This window comes from Maniola hyperantus, chromosome 4 (assembly GCF_902806685.2).
Source record: "Maniola hyperantus chromosome 4, iAphHyp1.2, whole genome shotgun sequence".
Lineage (NCBI taxonomy): Eukaryota > Metazoa > Arthropoda > Insecta > Lepidoptera > Nymphalidae > Maniola > Maniola hyperantus.
Window position 1 is genome coordinate 8542433 of NC_048539.1, and position 22252 is coordinate 8564684.

Sequence of the window (22252 nt, forward strand, 5' to 3'; positions counted from 1 at the left end):
TTTATTTTATTCAGGTGTGTTGGCACCAGACAGTGACCAAATCTCAGTCTATTCATTAATGATGTAAATTTTCTAGATTCACACTTTGTTTTGAAATACCATGGTTGTATTGGTATTTCCTTTTGAATTTCCGCATACCATTTTCCTTTATTTTTATTAGTCACATCCCACACTTCACTCCACAATTTCTTTTGTCTTATTTTAATTGTATTGCATAAATCCGTAAATGGCACTTTGATGCTACTTGAACAGTCTTCATAAAAATTACTTCTTCTTGTAGCAGAATCAACCACTTCATTTCCTGTTATGCCTCTGTGGGAGGGTACCCAAACAAATTCTATATTAATTCCCCTTTGTTTTAAATTAAGTAGTACATTTTTAATTTGGAAAATAATATAAACTAATTTATAATTATTAAAATTAAAATTATTTATAGCTAAAAGAACACTTTTCGAGTCTGTTATTAAAACATAGTTATTCATTTTAAACATTAATTCTTCTTTGATATATTCCAATGCCTTGAACAGGGCAACGCAACCCGGCGTGGCAGAACTAGTTAATGATCTGTGTGTCAGCCGTCATCAGGCGGCCCACGTTTCCATTCGCTAGTTAGGCTAAACGAGGCATCCTTCATGCAACCGGGCGGGTCGGCGGGGTTGCGGATTGCCGGTGTCCCCAGGACCCTGGACAAGAAGGAACTGCTAAGGTACCACTCCAAACACCTGAGCAGAGCCAAGAAACCCCTTCCCGTGTTCCAAATCACCCCGTTCCGATCCAAATAACCCTCCTTTTCAAAATCCCTTACAAACTACCCTAAAATCCCGCACACTTCACAATCACTTACACACAGAGACACACACAAACACTACACAAGTAACACATCAAACCAAAAATGGCGGATCACAACAAACGTATCGGTCTCCTGGTGGGTAGCGGTTTAACGCCCAAATCCCACCCTGGCACCCAGGCGTCATCTACGGACGGCGCCCAGGGCCCAGGCTGCCCCATCGTATCAGGAGGGGGCAAAGACCCGCACATTATCGATATGATGACGATAAAAACGACCTCTGCATCTAACATGGACCTGTCCTCCCTAGCCGCAGCGATCCCTGCGCCTGCTAGCGCAAGCGCATGGACGCTCGTGGCTCCCAAACAGAAAAAGAAAAAGAAGGGAAAAAGGACAGACAGACGGACAACAACACAAACGGACACCCAAGCTGACGCACAGATGGACAGACCGACCGCAGACCGAAAAGGCGGGAAGCGCAAAGAACCCGACTGCCCAACCGCGGATGCTGGCGACTCGGCCGGGGGAAGTAAGGGAGGAAACGAAGGACGGCCTTCACTAAGTGGAGTACGGCCTCTCGCGGACACCCGCGCAACCCCCGGCTGTTCCACCGGCGGACATGCGAGCGGGCAGGAATCGGCCTCTGACCGCAACCCACATGCCTCGGGAGAGTCGAGCACCACCACCGGAAGGGCTGGGCAAACCGTGGTCATGGACAGGGGGAACGATGGTGGTCACACCGACCCCAAAGGGAACCCAATCCGGACGCGGGGCGCAACGGGCCCTGACGGTTCCAACACCGCTCGACCCCCAACGACAACAACAACAACAACAACAACCAAACCAGACAGTGACAACTTACAAAAAGTCCCCAACCCACCTAATAAGCGGGCTCACCCCCGCTCTAGGAAGCGGAATAGGGGAATGACACAACCAGACACACAGAACAACCCCGGACCGTCGTCAAGTCAACCTAACAACAAAAGAAATAGACCTGACGACTCGATCTCACCCAGGGGGGAATATAAACGACCACGAACGGACCACAGACCACACCGAGACGCAAAGGACCACTACGCGAAAGCCGTCCAATCGCACTTGAGTGTGGCTGTGACAACTACCCCAAGGACTGACTTAACTCAAGCTGAGGCGAACACCATACAGGGTCTGATACAGAAGGCGATTTTCGCGGCCTGTATCGAACCCTTGGCGCCAGGCCAAACCCGATACGCCCCGGCGTTTGAAGGTAAAGCCTTCCTCAGCGAGGGTGTCCTAAAAATGTGGTGCCACGACGACCAAGCACTTAGCTGGCTCAAGAACGTGGTACCAAATTTAACATCACCAAAGAGCGGAACAAAACTCACTGTGATACAACAGACCGAAATACCAATTAGGGTAAGGTCGGGGCTATATGTCCCGGACTACGACGGGGAGATAGGCCAACTACATCAAGTCCTATCTCATCAAAACCCGTGGTATAAGGTGTCACAGTGGGTCTTGTTCAGCTACTCGCGAACAACCAGCAGCCCTCCTGGTGTGTTCCTGATACTAGGAATTCCCAACGAGGAGCTGCCAACGATTCTGGAGCGCGGCAGGAAGGTCGCCTACTCCACGGGCACTATCTATATCAGGTTCTTCACGGATGAAGGACTAAGTGATGTACCGCCCGGGCATAACTTAGAGCCTGAAAACCGAGAGGAGCCTGATGTGGGTGGTGACATGGATGTGGATGAACCAACCAGTCAGCTCTGTGCAACACCTGAGCCCTCCGTAAGCACAGTCCTCGGCAACATCGAGGAAATGCTAGCGGACTCCCGGACTAACCTCATACAACCCCGGGAGAGAAAGGCGACACAAAACGCTTCAGAAGAAACTGCCCCTGCCGAACAACCCCCGGCACAGAGGGCGACAGAAAAATAAAGATCATTCAAACCAACCTCCAGCACAAACACCTCGCCACGGCCACGTTACGTAGGCAGCTGGAGGTTGAAGACGAGACCATCGCCCTGATCCAGGAGCCGTGGGTCAGGGGAAAAACCATATGTGGTTTCGGAAGCTGTCATGGTAAGATCTTTTCACACAGCAATGATGAACCACCAAGAACATGCATCTACATTCCACGCTGTATTACAGCGTTACTACTAACACAATACTGTTCCAGAGATCTGACAGCAGTTAAAATAAATAATGGAATACAACAAGGCATGGGGCGACTGCCAAAACCAGTGGTCCTAGCATCAATATACATGCCCATTGAGGACGCAATACCAACAAAAGAATTGGTGGAGCTTGTAACACACTGTGAAGATAACGACATAGATTTAATCATCTCTGTCGACAGCAACGCACATCACAACCTTTGGGGATGCACAGCCAACAACAAACGTGGTGAGAGTTTAATAAATTTCCTACTAACCACTAACCTAACAATTATTAATATGGGTACCGAACCGACTTTTGTGACGAGTAGGTACCAAACCATAATAGATCTAACCCTAGCGTCAACCAGAGCCGCAGACCACGTAAAGAACTGGCGAGTCAGTGATGAGCCCTCTCTCTCTGACCACAGGCGGATATGCTATGAGCTAGATCTCATGATAACTCAACATGTACCAAAAAGAAATCCAAGGAAAACCAACATACTAAAATACAAAAACCTGCTGACACAACAAATAGGTGTAAGTAAACCAAAAAACATCAATGATATCGATAACATCGAAGGAAACGTAAATAAACTAACAAAATATATTAGAACAAGCTATGAACAAGCTTGTCCCCTAAAGAAAAACAACATAAAACAACCATCGAAAAACAGCTGGTGGGGTCCTGATTTGGAAAGAATGAGGAAAAAACTTAGACATCTTTTCAACAGAGCCAAAAACACCAAACAAGAACAAGATTGGGACAACTATAAGGAGGCCCAATACCAATACAATAAACGCGTCAGGGAAAAGGAAAAAAACTCCTGGCAAAAGTTCTGCACAAGCATAGAATCAAACGATACTGCTGCTCGCATACGCAAGATTCTAGCAAACGATAACACCCGCACACTCGGCTCGCTGAGGAAAGCTGACGGAACATACACCAAGAACGACAAAGAGATAAGCGAAACGCTCATAGAAACACACTTCCCTGGCTGTAGAATAGTAGATTCAACAGACTGGGTGAACACCCTTGGTCACCATCCAATAGAAGAGGATTGGGACCTTGCCAACAACATAGTCACGCGAGATAGAATCAGCTGGGCTATAGACACCTTTCACCCTTTCAAAACAGGAGGGACCGATACCATTTTCCCAGCACTTCTACAATGGGGAAAACTTCAACTGATGCCCTGGCTGGAAATAATATACAGGGCCTGCATAGCATACAAATACATCCCAATGGCCTGGAGAGAAGTGAAGGTGGTCTTCCTACCAAAACCTGGTAGGAGTGACTACACATTGCCAAAGTCCTTCAGACCAATCAGCCTTACATCATTTCTATTAAAGACGCTTGAAAGACTGGTCGACCGGTCTCTCAGGGACAGAACTTTAAAGCATATACCACTACATCCCAACCAACATGCTTACAGTACGGGTAAATCAACAGAAACCGCATTGCACTCTGTTGTGTCCAAAATCGAGCATGACTTAGAAAACAAACTATCGACATTAGGCATTTTCATAGATATTGAGGGAGCCTTTGACAAAACAACTTTTGATAGCATTGACAAAGCCTTGGCACGATACAAGGCGCCAAAAACTATACGCAGCTGGATAAGAGTAATGCTAGAACAGAGAATTATACAACTAGACATCAACGGAGTCACAAAAGGTATAGTAGCGAGAGGCTGCCCTCAAGGAGGTGTTTTATCACCAATCCTGTGGAACCTGGTAGTTGACGACCTGATAACTAAACTAAACAAAAGTGGGTTCTATACCATTGGTTACGCGGATGACCTCACCATCCTAATCAGTGGTAAATTAGAAAACACACTATATGAAGTTATGCAACGAGCCTTGCGCTTAATCGAAAGATGGTGCGATGGAAATGAACTTACAGTAAATCCAAAGAAAACAGAGATGATTCTGTTTACCAACAAAAGAAAAATTGAGCTAACAAAACCACCAACCTTGTTCAACACAAGCCTTGAACTGTCCACTGAAGTAAAGTACCTCGGTGTGACGCTGGACAGTAAGCTCAGCTGGAAAAGGCATACAGAAGATAAAATTAAAAAATCACTTACAATACTAAATCAATGCAAACGCATGCTGGGGAAAAAATGGGGACTAAAACCAAAGATAATGAAATGGTTATACCTAGCGGTTGTAAGATGTTCACTAACCTATGCTGCACTTGTATGGTGGCCAAGAACTCTCCTTACAACCGCCCAGCAAGAACTACAGAAATTCCAACGGCAAGCATGCCTCGCCATTACCGGCTGCATGAGTACTACACCAACAGCAGCACTCGAAATTATACTGGGGATTCCGCCCCTATACCTACACATTAAAGAAGAAGCAACACTCGCAGCCTTGAGACTGAAAACCTCGGGTCATTGGAAAGAACACAACACAATGCATACTAAAATTCTTTTGCAAAGCATAAACAAAGAGCCACGTCTGGAGTGGAAATGCGACAGAACCAAAAAACAACACATACTAGACAAAAACTACAAGATAAACACAGGAAAGAATATGAATCCGAGGTCAACACGAGACGCAATAGAAGTGTACACCGACGGATCCAAAACCAAGACTGGCACAGGTGCAGGAGCCTATTGCCAAGAACTGAACATGAGGATAAGTCACGCACTCGGTAAGGAAAACTCTGTCTTCCAAGCAGAGTGTGTGGGCATTATGACCGCGGCTATATCCATGACCAATCGACAGGTAACAAACTTTAAGATTAACATTAACTCTGATAGCCAAACTGCTCTTAAAGCCTTGGCTAGATTCTCGACGACCTCCCAACTTATACAAGACTGCCACAAGGCTCTGCAAACTCTCGCCATGTCAAACGACATCACCCTAAGGTGGGTCAAAGGACATGATGGAGACCAGGGAAACGAGGCAGCAGACGCACTAGCACGAAAGGCTACGACACTGAAGGTGACAGGGCCAGAACCAATCGTACCCATACCCTTCAGTGAGTATAAAACCTGGTTGCATGAACTAACACTAAAAGAACATTCTAAACTATGGGCTAACACAACAGACTGCAGGCAAGCCAAAGAGGCTTTGCCTAACATAGACAAACGTCAAACTAACAAACTACTCCGCCTGGACAGAGGTAAACTTAGGAAGGTGGTGGGACTCATAACAGGGCATAGCCCACTAAACAAACACCTTTTCGTTATAGGTGTCACCGACAGTCCTCTGTGCAGGGTCTGCATGGAGGTCGATGAAACACCGACGCACGTGCTCCTGGAGTGCACGGGCGTGGCAGAGCAACGCGAACGCCATTTAGGTTCCCCGACCTCACTCCAAGAAGCCCTCGGCAACCTGGGCGGTCTACTTGGCTTCTGGAGTGAGCTTGGATGGCTGGAGTGAAGACTTCGGCGGGGAGGGGTGATGCACGCACAACAGACGGAAACGTTTAAGTGCGGAAACCAGCCCAGAATGAAGAAAGAAGAAAAGGGCAACGCATTCAGCAGTAAACACACTGCAGTCAGAGTTTAATTTATATGATCTACATTTTTTTAACTGTGAATCATAAAAAGCAGAACTTACAAAGTTCTCATTTTTAGAACCATCCGAATATATCCTATAATGATTTTTACAATTTTCTTCAATGAACAATAGGAAGTCTAAATTGGATTTAATATCAGTGATGTGTATTCTATTTTCGAGGTTTATTACATCATAGTGGCAATCATACATAGGCCAAACGTCATTCACATTTATCTTACTAGCAATACTATGCATATAAGTCATAATCATTGACATAGTAGGTCCTTTACCGGAAAGAAGTGCTTCCGCTGTAGGTTGTAGAGTTTCAATTGATGCTTCAGTAACTTTTAATAAATCCTGTGGAAGTAATAATTTGTTTACCAAGTTAGAGTTAGCGAATAGTTGCTTCAAACAAAACTTTTCAGCCAAATAAACACGTCTCACCGGCAAAGGAGGGATACATGTTTCTACTTCCATTGAATTAATAGGTGTAGACCGCATTGCTCCACTTATTATTCTCAAACCTATATTTTGAATGACATCCAATTTTTTCAACAACGATGGATTAGTTTGCATATACGCAAGACAACTATAATCAAAATGACTTCTAACCATACTATTGTACAACAAAGTCAAAACTTTGGGATCTGAACCCCAAAATGTACCAGCTAAACATCTAATAAGATTAATGCTTTTTAATGCATTTTTACAAATGTAGTTAATGTGAGCATCGAATTTTAGTTTTGTATCAAAAATTACTCCTAAGAACTTCTTATTTCTTACAATTGGAACATCTAAGTTATTATATTTAATGTTTACATCTACTGGTCCACCAAATACCATGCATGAACTTTTAGAGGTATTAATACTTAATTTTAAAGTGTTTTGGTAATAATTTTGCACCTGAGTCAATGCTGAATTAACATTATTTACAGCTATTTCTACATTTTTATTTACACTATATAATAACAAGTCATCTGCAAATTGTAAAATTTTTACATCCTTTGTTGTTACATATTTCTCAATTTGAGAGGTATATAAATTGTATAAAATTGGAGATAATGATGCACCTTGCATAAGGCCTTTACTTGTTGAGTTAGGTCCATGAAGTATATTATTATACTTAACATAAAACTTTCTGTTATTTAAAAAATTTGATAGCCATTTTAACATTTTTCCAGGAATGCCAATTTCATGAAGAGAAGTAATAATCTGGTTTAAATCAACATTGTCATAAGCACCTTCTATATCCAAAAATACACATACTGCAGCATCTTTTGATAACTTACAGCTTCTTAAATCCGATACAAATGATGTCAAACTCTCATTAGCACTTCTTCCTTTTCGGAAACCGTATTGGAATGTTGGTAATAATTTATTTTTTTCTGTAAAATAATCTAATCTCAGTTTCAGCATTTGTTCAAATAATTTTCCTATGCATGATGTTAGTGATATTGGTCTGTATGAATTACAATCAGATGAAGATTTATCAGGTTTTAAAATCGGTACTATACATTGGATCTTCCAACTCTCTGGAACACATTGATTTGATTATCCCATAGCCTATTAAATATATCAAGTAAAGCTAATTGACCTAATTTATGCAATTTTTTAATCATTATATATGGAATGTTATCTATACGCACCGGCGACCATAGCCGCGGCGGCCTGGCCGCGTCTATGGTCGCCAGTGCGTAGGAGGCCTTAGCCGGGTGTAGAGTTTTTTCTTGATTTAAGTGCTATATTAAATTCTGCAAAAGTGAAAGGCTTTAAAAGTAACATATGCTTGTCAGAATCATTATTAAATTCGAAAACAGAGGTATTTAACGTTGTGTTATTGTTATCATGTTTAAATTTTGAAATAAAATCGGGAATCCATACATCATTTTTATGCTGTGGTGGGTTTTTAATACGTTTAAACATTTTCATATAATTCCATACTCGAGTAATAGGAGTATATCTATTGAATGTTGAACATAACTTGTACCAACTATTTTTCTTAGCATCCTTAATTATTAATTTTTTTTGTGCATCCAATTGTTTATAATTAATGTAATTTTCCATCAACCCATTTCTTTTATATAACTGTAAAGCTTCTCTCGAATTTTTAACAGCAACTTCACAGTTTTCATCCCACCAAGGAGCAGGAGTTTTAAAAAGTCTAGGACCTTCAATTTTTACATAAGGAACGAATTCTTTTCTAAGAGTATTTAAAACTTCACAGAACTTATCATACGACTGTGAAGGATCTATTTCATCAAAAGATATACCTTTAAAGTACTCCTCTGATTTTGCATAATATTTGGTCCAATCTGCTTTATGAAATAGAAATTTCTCTACTTTGTCATTGACAGAATATTTAGATGGAACTAGGCTTAATTTTGTAAAAGTTGGATAGTGGTAACTACCCAAAGGATCGTCACCTACTGACCATTCACATAGAGGTGCTAATACGGGACTCACCCCTGTCACATCAATAGCAGAGCTATTTGCATTAGGTCTTTGTACTGTAGTAGATACACCTGTGTTTAACAGGCATAGGTCATGTTCATCAAAAATTTCAAACAATGTTTTGCCTCTTGAATTTGTACAATTGCACCCAAAAGCAATATGATGCGCGTTAAAATCTCCTGAGACTATACAAGGTTTTGGTAAGCTAGCAATAATATTTTTAAGTTTATTAATTCTACAATAATTGTTATTTTTATTTTTAGGTGGACAATAAACACATAGAATCGACACGGAACCTATATTAGTTTCTAGAGAAATTGCTATGGACTGGACATCTTGATAAAATTGTGTTGGCAATATTTTATATTTTAATGTATTTTTTAATAAAATGCCTACTCCACCATGTTCATTATTTGCATTTTTTCCTACAAAATTATATCCTGAAAATCTAATAGGATTACTTGTATTTTTTTGCCAGGTCTCATTTAATAGCAAAATATCAATATTATGTTGTTCCAAAAATGTTTTAACCAAGGGTTTCTTATTGTTAATACTTTGGATATTATGCTGCACAATAGTTAGGTGAGAATCCATTATATTTTACTTAAATGTTCTAAAAATGTTTCTTTGATTTGATTAGTAGTCTTAATATTATTAGAGTTCCCTATTGTAACCAAAGTGTTTACTATGGCTCCTAAAAGCTTAGAGTTATTTACAATATCATTGTGTGAAATTTCTGTCTTTGTCTGTGTAGTTTGCTTAGGCTGTGAGTATGTAGTTTGGTTTTTTTCATATGTCTGAGGGCTCTGAGGCTTTGGGAGTGGAGGGAAACTCGCACTACTTATTTGAACTACTTTTGAGTAGGTTTCTTTTTTGTTCCTCTCCATTCTCGCTGCCTTTACAGGACACGTTTTTGATATTGCAAGATGCGCACCCCCACAATTGCTGCACTTCAGTGTATCCGTCGTGCAGTCCTTGTAATGGTGCTCACCAGCGCACCGTGAGCATATTTGCTGATTTTTACAAATTTTCCCATAATGGTTAAATTTCATACATTTAAAACATTGCATCAAAGGAGGAACATAAGTGAAAACTTTGTATCTCCAGTTGTCCAAATAAATATACTGCGGTAGACTAGTACCGCTGAAAATTACACTGATAGTGGAGAGAGGAATTAGCTCCTCTCCCACTTTTTTCAAAAATCTCTTTACACCTATTACTTCACTTTCCGAGGAGAGTTTATTGAATAGTTCCTGATTGCTAGATTCTTTTGGAATAAACCTAACCACCCCTACCCTTTCCACAGAGGACGCCGGGATGAACGCTCGAAGTTTATAAACTGAAAGGCACTCGTGCTTCAAAAAGTCATTAGCCGCTGTCGCTTGTTTGAAGACAAGCATAATTTTAGTAGCGTTTATGCGCCTACTTTCACTTACACCTTTTACTTGTTTAAAATATTTGGATACCACTAGGGGGTTTTTGTTTCCTAGTTTGATATCTTCTGTGCTTTCTACGTATACAGGGAATTCTGAATTGGTACTAGTATCGCCGTACGCCCGGCGATACCCTGGTTTTATAAATGGTTTGTATTTTGCACCATCACTTTCAGAGGGTTTCTCCTTTTGCATTTTCTTCCTCTTTTTGCCCGCTGCTGGTTCCAAATCACAGCCGTCACTATCTGACGGCATTGTACCACAGTTTAACGAAAACTATTTACAAAATAATGTACTATTTACACTCAAAAACTATATTTTTAACAATTTTCAATTAAAAAGCGCACTTCGCGTTTCCCGCCAAAAACGCAAGTCCCGCGGTTTATTTTGTTTGATAACTGCCACCTGGTGCATTTGTTTTTTTTTTTTTTTTTTTTTTAATTTATTTTACGGCCCTGGATAACAGTCCTTTAAGGCCTTTCAAAAATTTACAAATTCTAAAAATACAAAATTGCTTATAACTAAATATTATTCTAAAAATACAAAATTGCTTATAACTAATTAGTCTAACGTTTTTACACTTTATTTATAGTATTACTTATATAATTAAAAATAGACTTAAAATATGACGTTTTACACAACAAGTCCTTTACATGGCGGGGAAAATCAATTTTTTGTTTTTGTTCCATATTTATAGTGTTTAGATCACTGGCTAATATAAGTCTTTGTATGCCAAAAGCTGGACATTTGAGTATCATATGATTAACATCAGCCTCCTCATAATCACAATAGTTGCATTTTTTACTGTTTAGTATTTTTATTTTATTCAGGTGTGTTGGCACCAGACAGTGACCAAATCTCAGTCTATTCATTAATGATGTAAATTTTCTAGATTCACACTTTGTTTTGAAATACCATGGTTGTATTGGTATTTCCTTTTGAATTTCCGCATACCATTTTCCTTTATTTTTATTAGTCACATCCCACACTTCACTCCACAATTTCTTTTGTCTTATTTTAATTGTATTGCATAAATCCGTAAATGGCACTTTGATGCTACTTGAACAATCTTCATAAAAATTACTTCTTCTTGTAGCAGAATCAACCACTTCATTTCCTGTTATGCCTCTGTGGGAGGGTACCCAAACAAATTCTATATTAATTCCCCTTTGTTTTAAATTAAGTAGTACATTTTTAATTTGGAATATAATATAAACTAATTTATAATTACTCAAATTAAAATTATTTATAGCTAAAAGAACACTTTTCGAGTCTGTTATTAAAACATAGTTATTAATTTTAAACATTAATTCTTCTTTGATATATTCCAATGCCTTGAACAGGGCAACGCATTCAGCAGTAAACACACTGCAGTCAGAGTTTAATTTATATGATCTACATTTTTTTAACTGTGAATCATAGAAAGCAGAACTTACAAAGTTCTCATTTTTAGAACCATCCGAATATATCCTATAATGATTTTTACAATTTTCTTCAATGAACAATAGGAAGTCTAAATTGGATTTAATATCAGTGATGTGTATTCTATTTCCGAGGTTTATTACATCATAGTGGCAATCATACATAGGCCAAACGTCATTCACATTTATCTTACTAGCAATACTATGCATATAAGTCATAATCATTGACATAGTAGGTCCTTTACAGGAAAGAAGTGCTTCCGCTGTAGGTTGTAGAGTTTCAATTGATGCTTCAGTAACTTTTAATAAATCCTGTGGAAGTAATAATTTGTTTACCAAGTTGGAGTTAGCGAATAGTTGCTTCAAACAAAACTTTTCAGCCAAATAAACACGTCTCACCGGCAAAGGAGGGATACATGTTTCTACTTCCATTGAATTAATAGGTGTAGACCGCATTGCTCCACTTATTATTCTCAAACCTATATTTTGAATGACATCCAATTTTTTCAACAACGATGGATTAGTTTGCATATACGCAAGACAGCTATAATCAAAATGACTTCTAACCATACTATTGTACAACAAAGTCAGAACTTTGGGATCTGAACCCCAAAATGTACCAGCTAAACATCTAATAAGATTAATGCTTTTTAATGCATTTTTACAAATGTAGTTAATGTGAGCATCGAATTTTAGTTTTGTATCAAAAATTACTCCTAAGAACTTCTTATTTCTTACAATTGGAACATCTAAGTTATTATATTTAATGTTTACATCTACTGGTCCACCAAATACCATGCATGAACTTTTAGAGGTATTAATACTTAATTTTAAAGTGTTTTGGTAATAATTTTGCACCTGAGTCAATGCTGAATTAACATTATTTACAGCTATTTCTACATTTTTATTTACACTATATAATAACAAGTCATCTGCAAATTGTAAAATTTTAACATCCTTTGTTGTTACATATTTCTCAATTTGAGAGGTATATAAATTGTATAAAATTGGAGATAATGATGCACCTTGCATAAGGCCTTTACTTGTTGAGTTAGGTCCATGAAGTATATTATTATACTTAACATAAAACTTTCTGTTATTTAAAAAATTTGATAGCCATTTTAACATTTTTCCAGGAATGCCAATTTCATGAAGAGAAGTAATAATCTGGTTTAAATCAACATTATCATAAGCACCTTCTATATCCAAAAATACACATACTGCAGCATCTTTTGATAACTTACAGCTTCTTAAATCCGATACAAATGATGTCAAACTCTCATTAGCACTTCTTCCTTTTCGGAAACCGTATTGGAATGTAGGTAATAATTTATTTTTTTCTGTAAAATAATCTAATCTCAGTTTCAGCATTTGTTCAAATAATTTTCCTATGCATGATGTTAGAGATATTGGTCTGTATGAATTACAATCAGATGAAGATTTATCAGGTTTTAAAATCGGTACTATACATTGGATCTTCCAACTCTCTGGAACACATTGATTATCCCATAGCCTATTAAATATATCAAGTAAAGCTAATTGACCTAATTTATGCAATTTTTTAATCATTATATATGGAATGTTATCTAAGCCGGGTGTAGAGTTTTTTCTTGATTTAAGTGCTATATTAAATTCTGCAAAAGTGAAAGGCTTTAAAAGTAACATATGCTTGTCAGAATCATTATTAAATTCGAAAACAGAGGTATTTAACGTTGTGTTATTGTTATCATGTTTAAATTTTGAAATAAAATCGGGAATCCATACATCATTTTTATGCTGTGGTGGGTTTTTAATACGTTTAAACATTTTCATATAATTCCATACTCGAGTAATAGGAGTATATCTATTGAATGTTGAACATAACTTGTACCAACTATTTTTCTTAGCATCCTTAATTATTAATTTTTTTTGTGCATCCAATTGTTTATAATTAATGTAATTTTCCATCAACCCATTTCTTTTATATAACTGTAAAGCTTCTCTCGAATTTTTAACAGCAACTTCACAGTTTTCATCCCACCAAGGAGCAGGAGTTTTAAAAAGTCTAGGACCTTCAATTTTTACATAAGGAACGAATTCTTTTCTAAGAGTATTTAAAACTTCACAGAACTTATCATACGACTGTGAAGGATCTTTTTCATCAAAAGATATACCTTTAAAGTACTCCTCTGATTTTGCATAATATTTGGTCCAATCTGCTTTATGAAATAGAAATTTCTCTACTTTGTCATTGACAGAATATTTAGATGGAACTAGGCTTAATTTTGTAAATGTTGGATAGTGGTAACTACCCAAAGGATCGTCACCTACTGACCATTCACATAGAGGTGCTAGTACGGGACTCACCCCTGTCACATCAATAGCAGAGCTATTTGCATTAGGTCTTTGTACTGTAGTAGATACACCTGTGTTTAACAGGCATAGGTCATGTTCATCAAAAATTTCAAACAATGTTTTGCCTCTTGAATTTGTACAATTGCACCCAAAAGCAATATGATGCGCGTTAAAATCTCCTGAGACTATACAAGGTTTTGGTAAGCTAGCAATAATATTTTTAAGTTTATTAATTCTACAATAATTGTTATTTTTATTTTTAGGTGGACAATAAACACATAGAATCGACACGGAACCTATATTAGTTTCTAGAGAAATTGCTATGGACTGGACATCTTGATAAAATTGTGTTGGCAATATTTTATATTTTAATGTATTTTTTAATAAAATGCCTACTCCACCATGTTCATTATTTGCATTTTTTCCTACAAAATTATATCCTGAAAATCTAATAGGATTACTTGTATTTTTTTGCCAGGTCTCATTTAATAGCAAAATATCAATATTATGTTGTTCCAAAAATGTTTTAACCAAGGGTTTCTTATTGTTAATACTTTGGATATTATGCTGCACAATAGTTAGGTGAGAATCCATTATATTTTACTTAAATGTTCTAAAAATGTTTCTTTGATTTGATTAGTAGTCTTAATATTATTAGAGTTCCCTATTGTAACCAAAGTGTTTACTATGGCTCCTAAAAGCTTAGAGTTATTTACAATATCATTGTGTGAAATTTCTGTCTTTGTCTGTGTAGTTTGCTTAGGCTGTGAGTATGTAGTTTGGTTTTTTTCATATGTCTGAGGGCTCTGAGGCTTTGGGAGTGGAGGGAAACTCGCACTACTTATTTGAACTACTTTTGAGTAGGTTTCTTTTTTGTTCCTCTCCATTCTCGCTGCCTTTACAGGACACGTTTTTGATATTGCAAGATGCGCACCCCCACAATTGCTGCACTTCAGTGTATCCGTCGTGCAGTCCTTGTAATGGTGCTCACCAGCGCACCGTGAGCATATTTGCTGATTTTTACAAATTTTCCCATAATGGTTAAATTTCATACATTTAAAACATTGCATCAAAGGAGGAACATAAGTGAAAACTTTGTATCTCCAGTTGTCCAAATAAATATACTGCGGTAGACTAGTACCGCTGAAAATTACACTGATAGTGGAGAGAGGAATTAGCTCCTCTCCCACTTTTTTCAAAAATCTCTTTACACCTATTACTTCACTTTCCGAGGAGAGTTTATTGAATAGTTCCTGATTGCTAGATTCTTTTGGAATAAACCTAACCACCCCTACCCTTTCCACAGAGGACGCCGGGATGAACGCTCGAAGTTTATAAACTGAAAGGCACTCGTGCTTCAAAAAGTCATTAGCCGCTGTCGCTTGTTTGAAGACAAGCATAATTTTAGTAGCGTTTATGCGCCTACTTTCACTTACACCTTTTACTTGTTTAAAATATTTGGATACCACTAGGGGATTTTTGTTTCCTAGTTTGATATCTTCTGTGCTTTCTACGTATACAGGGAATTCTGAATTGGTACTAGTATCGCCGTACGCCCGGCGATACCCTGGTTTTATAAATGGTTTGTATTTTGCACCATCACTTTCAGAGGGTTTCTCCTTTTGCATTTTCTTCCTCTTTTTGCCCGCTGCTGGTTCCAAATCACAGCCGTCACTATCTGACGGCATTGTACCACAGTTTAACGAAAACTATTTACAAAATAATGTACTATTTACACTCAAAAACTATATTTTTAACAATTTTCAATTAAAAAGCGCACTTCGCGTTTCCCGCCAAAAACGCAAGTCCTGGTGCATTTGGGGAAATAATAATCACAGACCAATAACATAATAATCATAAAATGGTACCAAAAAAAAAAAAAAGTGATCTGTGGCTTCATATATATCTCTTTCAAATCTCTTTGGACTTCCAGCGGTGGTCTGTACCACAGAGTACATTGGTATGTCTGTGCTTCCATGGTGCTTCCACCAGCGACTTCTAGACTTCTTTTTTGGCACTTGAATCTTGAATGCTTGGTGCGACAACGTGGACAAGGCTATGTTGGCGCGTGGCAAAAATCCTCAGACTAAGTATTAATTAAGGAGACTTGGCATTAAAATAATAATACTTTGTTAGAGCAAGCTAGGTGTAGGAGGTTTTATTTAGATTTCTGTTTTAAATTTAGTATTAAAGGTGTGTAGAAGCCATTTATGGGACATTGCTGTGTGTTGTAGCGAACGCAAATCAGGGTGCGTAAACTTAGATCAAAAAGTAGGGAAATGTATTGCGTACTATACTGCAAAATTACATAGTACGCAAAATTCTGGGTTGTTACTTATTTAACAAGTATTTTTAATTTACCAGTATTATAATCAAGTAATTCAAAAATTCACGTTCAGAGGGCAGTAGTGCTGCGTATGTTTTCCAATGTCGTCAATAGATGGCGGTATGTCTCATTCCATGATTATACCAGCTCAAAAAAAACAACTAAAGTGGTAGGTAGCTTTTATAAAAAGCATTATTTTATATTTTATTTTTTATTAAAAGTAATTAACTTGTATTCAAAAGAAAAGAAAAGAAAAAGTAAAATAACAATTATCACGTTGTTTCTCTACTAAATTTACATTGGCGGAATTTTTGCGAATCACAAAACGACGGTATAAAGAACCGAATAGAAGAAAAAAGAAGTTAAGTATAAATTTTTTGTATAGCTTTTTTCGTAATTCTTTCTAAGAAGTTGAAAATTTTTTTTGAATTTATCTTTATTTAGTTGTATTTCTGCTAAATCACACTGGCAGCACTGGTCATTGACAAAAACAACAAAAGTCAATAAATGAAAATGTCGGACGCGTGAGTTGTGTTGTATTTTTTGGATTAAATAACCTAATCTAAGATTTTTGGTACGTGCGTAATGTGAATTTGCCTGTGGCCTTTAAGTTGAGCTTTAGTTCATGCGGTCAGGTTCATTACAGTGATATTTGCGCAACTGTTTACTGTATTTGTTCTGCGCGTGGAACACTAAAGACAGGATTTGTTAGTATGTATAGTCAGTGTATTTTATTCATTGTATTAAACTTTTAGTCCATATTTAGTGTATTAAAGTTACTTCTAGTGTTAATTAGAGTGTAGTCATGTCATCAGCAAAACATTTTACGATATAAATTATCAATTTTGTTTTCATTAAGTATAGAAAATATAACCTACATTATTTTAAAAATAACTTTGTTTTATTCAGGGCAGATTTTTCAATCGTCAAATAAAACTCACAAAATCAAAAATCCATCGTTATTTGACGATCGAAAAATCAGCCAAGTAACCCATATCTAGAATAATAATAAGAAAGTAGGATAATTTAGGTACCTAGTACCTACGTACCTATATTATACGTATAAATGTATATAGTACATATAGTACCTGTACCTATGTATTACATATATACGTAGATATAGATTCAATCACCATAGTTCCAAATTTCAAATCTAGGGGCGCTTGTGATGCATTTCCAATTTTAGGCTCGAAGTTTGGTCTCTATTTCATATATTACAATGTACTCTGTGACGCAAATTATGAAACATAACCTTTCATACGTGAGTATTATTTCTTTTGTTGTTTTGTCCCTTTCGGGTATAACTACGTGTCTGACAAGTCTCAAAAATCGGAACTAACGATGACGTCAAGTGTCCCTTTTGTTCTAAGCCTTAGTTCTCCAACAGCGCCCCCCCCCCCCCCCTGTCAATGTCATTCAAGTGCCAGCCAGTGTTTCCATATGTAAATCGAGAATTACCGTGTTCAAGGGTTAAAATTACGGTGTTTCTAGATTAAATTACGGTGGATTAGCTAAAAGAATACCGTGTAAATTACCGTGTCATTTTTAAAAGAAAAAACGTCACGAATTTGCTTTTTAATCAACTATTAATATTATTCTGAATCTGACTCTCCTAGCATAGCAAAATCTTTTTCATATACGGATTTATTCATATTAATATTTTGTTAAATCTCATTAGTTTTACATTTGACTCCTTCCTAATTGCTTGAATAAGGACGAAAATAGATTGCTGAGATTTGATGCTTAAACCGAGAGCAAGAGAAATGTTGCCATTACGAAATATGCTTAGGTGACTGAGACATGGACTGAGATTCGTACTCGTATTACGCAGTATATTATGAATTCTTAACGTGATTTTGTATTACGGTGACACGGTCAAGGTAATGGCCATATTACCTTGACGGTAGATTAGGGCTGAATTACGGTGCATCTACGGTAATTACCGTGTACATGGAAACACTGGTGCCAGCCAAGAGAGTCTTTGGGCTGAGGTCACAGATATACCAGATATGCAACTAGCGTGGCCCCCTCAGTCCCTCTCGCTCAAGCAGAGGTACTTACTTTTGAAATGTTATTCCGTCTATTTTACGTTCGCTTCGGCTATTGTAGCCTAGTATACTGCAACCCACCATTGCACAATAACTTCAAAAACAACAAAACGAATCAATTATTTATTTACAATACTTGAGTCAACATATCCTCACTTCACGTTGGGTTCTACGCCTGTCTACTCCATCTACCTCAGCCTCAGAATACATATTAGAGTCCATTTTAGGATCGATAAAATTCAATTACATAAATAATATAGTTTGAGAAAACATATTTTTATTATAAGACATGTTAGAGTGACATTCCAAATTTTAAAAGGAATTAGAATAAAATAGACAGCCAGTGGCCCCGATTCTCTAGTCTCTCTCTAAACTAAATTTAGAGTATCTGCATCCTTTTCTTTTTACCAATGTTAAAAAAGGAACGGAACATGACTTTCACATTTAAAGACTCTAAATTTTAGTGCACAATACAAATTTAAACAGTAGGTTCGCGAGTGCGTGCTAAAATCACGGGTTTTACCATCTAAAAATTAAATTTAGAAATGTCAAACTGCTTCTGTCCTTTTCAAATTACAATAGTAAGAAGAGGGTGCGAATACTCTAAAATTAGGTTGTGCTTAGAATCGGTGCCAGTGTGACACATAAATTAATACAAAACCTTCTTTAACATCCTCCCGTTTGAAAAATTTATGTGACCAAGCCGATTAACTTACAAATAAACATAAGTCTAGGCTTATGGATAGGCTTAGTTAGAATATCTGCACATTGATATTCTGTGGGAACATATTTGACTTCAAGATCATTTTCTGAAACTAATTCTCTGACATAAAAATGTCTTAAAGCAATATGTTTCGTACGTCGATGAAGCTCTGGATTTTGAGAAATTTTTATAGCTGCATCATTATCAATTTGCAGCTTGGGAATTTCTTTTAATTTGGTAACTTCATTAAACAGTCTCTTAAGCCATACAATTTCACGAGCTGCTTCACTAGCTGCTACGAGCTCCGCTTCAGTACTCGAAATTGCTACTGATGTTTGCTTCCGACTTGCCCAAGCAATTACTCCTCCAGCATACATACACAGAATACCAGATGTAGAGCGTCCTGTGTTTGGATCTCCACCGTGATCTGCGTCACTGTAACATTCTAAGATTCCAGACTTGTAATCTTTCTTATATACAATTCCAAAATCTATTGTTCCTTTGATGTAACGAAAAATGCGCTTGACCTTTTGTACATCTTCTGTAGTGGGATTAGCAAGTGACCTGGATACAAAACTTACAGCATACGATATATCTGGTCTGCTTGCTGTCATCAAGTATGCTAATGCACCAACAGCTTCTCTATAAGGAAACTTAACATCATTCTCCTTATCAGAATCTGTTTGAGCTTCTTTAATAATTGGAGTATTGACTGCTTTACAGTCACTCATCCCAAAGCGTTCTAGTAGATTTTGAGCATAATGCTTTTGTGAAACTACAATTCCACCATCTTTATCACTAGAAAGTTCTAAAGCAAGAAAGTAATTAGCTGGTTTAGTGGTTATCTTGAACCTACTTCTCAATTCAGCTATAAACTTCTCAGAATCTTTCTGATTTGTTGATGCAACAAGTCCATCATCGACATAGAGTGCTAGAATAATTTTATTGCCTCGTCGATTTCTAATAAACAAACATGGATCTGTGTCACATTGTTTAAAGCCAATATTTTTCAGATAGTCGACAATACATTTGTTCCAACATCTGGGAGCCTGTTTAAGTCCATATAGACTTCTCTTCAATTTACAGACTTTATTTGTGCCATCACTATAGCCTTCTGGTTGTTTCATATAGATATCTTCTTCTAATAAACCATTCAAAAAGGCAGTTGTTACATCAAACTGTAAAAGAGATAGTCCTTCGTTTGCAGCGATGCTTAAAATTGACCTAATAGTTGACATTCTAGCAACAGGGCTAAATGTTTCCTCATAATCAATTCCCTTCTCCTGAGTATAACCTCTTGCTACAAGTCTAGCTTTATACTTGTCGAGGCTTCCATCAGCATTGGTCTTCTTTTTATAGATCCATTTACAAGAAATAAGCTTTCTGTCTTTTGGTTTATCCACAAGTATCCAAGTTTTATTCTCTTTCAGAGAATTTAGCTCACTTTCCATAGCTTTCAACCATTCAGCTTTTTCAGAACTATTTATAGCTTGTTTATGTGTTTTAGGTTCGCCTAAATCATTTACAACAGTAGATATAAAATAGTCATCGAATCGCACTGGTGGTCTTAGTATAGATCTATCTCGAAGAGTTCTTGTTTCAGGAATTTCTTCATCCTCAGAATCAGAGGAATTAGGAGTAACATATGATTCATTAGACTCGTCTTCATTTTGACTGATGATTTCATTTCCATTAGTCGACGAAGTGGGAATTACTTCATGTGAGCTTGAATCTGGAGCATTCAATGTTTGAGGCATACTAGAAACAGCATCATCTTGTAATACATCCTCCCTTGCATCAAACATTGGATGATTTTCATTAGTCTTAGGGAAGTGAATTTCTATACTTTGTTCATCTGCTTCAGTTGCATCTGAATCTAATCCAATTGATCTAATAATCGACTCATTAAATGTTACATTGTTATTAATTTAACATTGCCGTTATTATCACAGCCCAGTAATCTGTAACCATCATTACCATCATAACCAATGAGAATACATTTATCGGCTTTCTTGGAGAGTTTTGTTCGCTTTTGTTTTGGAACGTGAGCGTAACATTCACTACCAATTATCCTTAAATGTTTAATGGATGGTTTTTGTCCAAACCATAACTCAAATGGTGATTTACCTTCTGTAGAAGTCGGTCCAGTTCTGTTCAGAACATAAGCAGCAGTGTTGACAAGCTCTGACCAACAAGCAAGTGGAAGTTCTTCATGAGCATGCATCATAGTACGAGCAGCCTCAACTAAAGTTCTGTTATCTCTTTCACAACACCCATTTTGCTCTGGTGTATATGGCATTATCAATCTTTGCTGAATACCATGAGACTTTAAAATATTTTCTACAGCCTCGTTATGAAATTCTCCACCATTATCGCTGAGAATTATTTTTATGTTTGTATGCTGGTCATACATGACTGCTGGTCATGTATGACCAGCAGTCTTTGTTTCATTAATCATCAGAACAAGCTTATCTTTAACTTCAAACTTGTTTTTGATAAAATAAATTTGACGATACTTGCTGTAATCATCTTTAAAAAGTACAAAATAGCGAAATTTACTGAAAGAATTTGGGAACGGACCACATACATCAGTATGTATAATCTCTCCTGGTACTTTAGCTCTTTCTCTTGTTCCAAATTTACATCTGTGTGTTTTACCATAGACACATCCTGTGCATAATTGAGAATCGAGTTTTACTTTGATACCAAGTTCCTTTTCTAACAAAAGTTTAACATGTCTTTTATTCTGGTGACAAAATCGTTTGTGATACAGTTGTAGGATATTATCATTAGATACAGTGTTCAATTCAGGAGTTTGTCTTTTAATTGCTTGTATATTTAACTTATACAGACCTCCATTTTTAACGCGTTTTCCAATTAAATTAATTTTTCCTTTTACTTTCAAAATACACGATTCTCTTTCAGATATAAAGACACTGTCCTCTAGTTTGTCTTGTGCGGCAAGAACAGAAAATAAATTTCTTTTTATTTCAGGTACATACCATACGTCACAAAGCCTTATATATTCTTGCTGTCCATGAACGTCTGCTATTAAATCAACTGTACCTTTACCGATAGCTTGTATTTTAGCGCCA

The 22252-nt window shown here is 37.1% G+C and overlaps 1 protein-coding gene across 3 annotated transcripts; it reads left to right on the forward strand.

The window, feature by feature from the left end:
- Positions 1-805: 805 nt before the first annotated feature.
- Positions 806-6329, forward strand: LOC138402267 (uncharacterized). 3 transcript variants are annotated; one of them, XM_069498310.1, is made up of 3 exons: positions 806-2851; positions 2949-3175; positions 6131-6329. In XM_069498310.1, the coding sequence occupies exon 1, from the start codon at positions 893-895 to the stop codon at positions 2705-2707; it is 1815 nt and encodes a 604-aa protein (XP_069354411.1). In that variant the 5' UTR covers positions 806-892; the 3' UTR covers positions 2708-2851; positions 2949-3175; positions 6131-6329. The 3 variants fall into 3 exon arrangements, with proteins under 3 accessions (XP_069354411.1, XP_069354408.1, XP_069354410.1); XM_069498307.1 differs by having other exon boundaries at positions 806-3175; XM_069498309.1 differs by lacking the exon at positions 6131-6329 and adding an exon at positions 3660-3672 and having other exon boundaries at positions 806-3175.
- Positions 6330-22252: the final 15923 nt, after the last annotated feature.

Coding starts and splice junctions, on each gene's coding strand:
- LOC138402267 (XM_069498307.1), top strand. CDS start 893: ATGGCGGATCACAACAAACGTATCGGTCTCCTGGTGGGTAGCGGTTTA.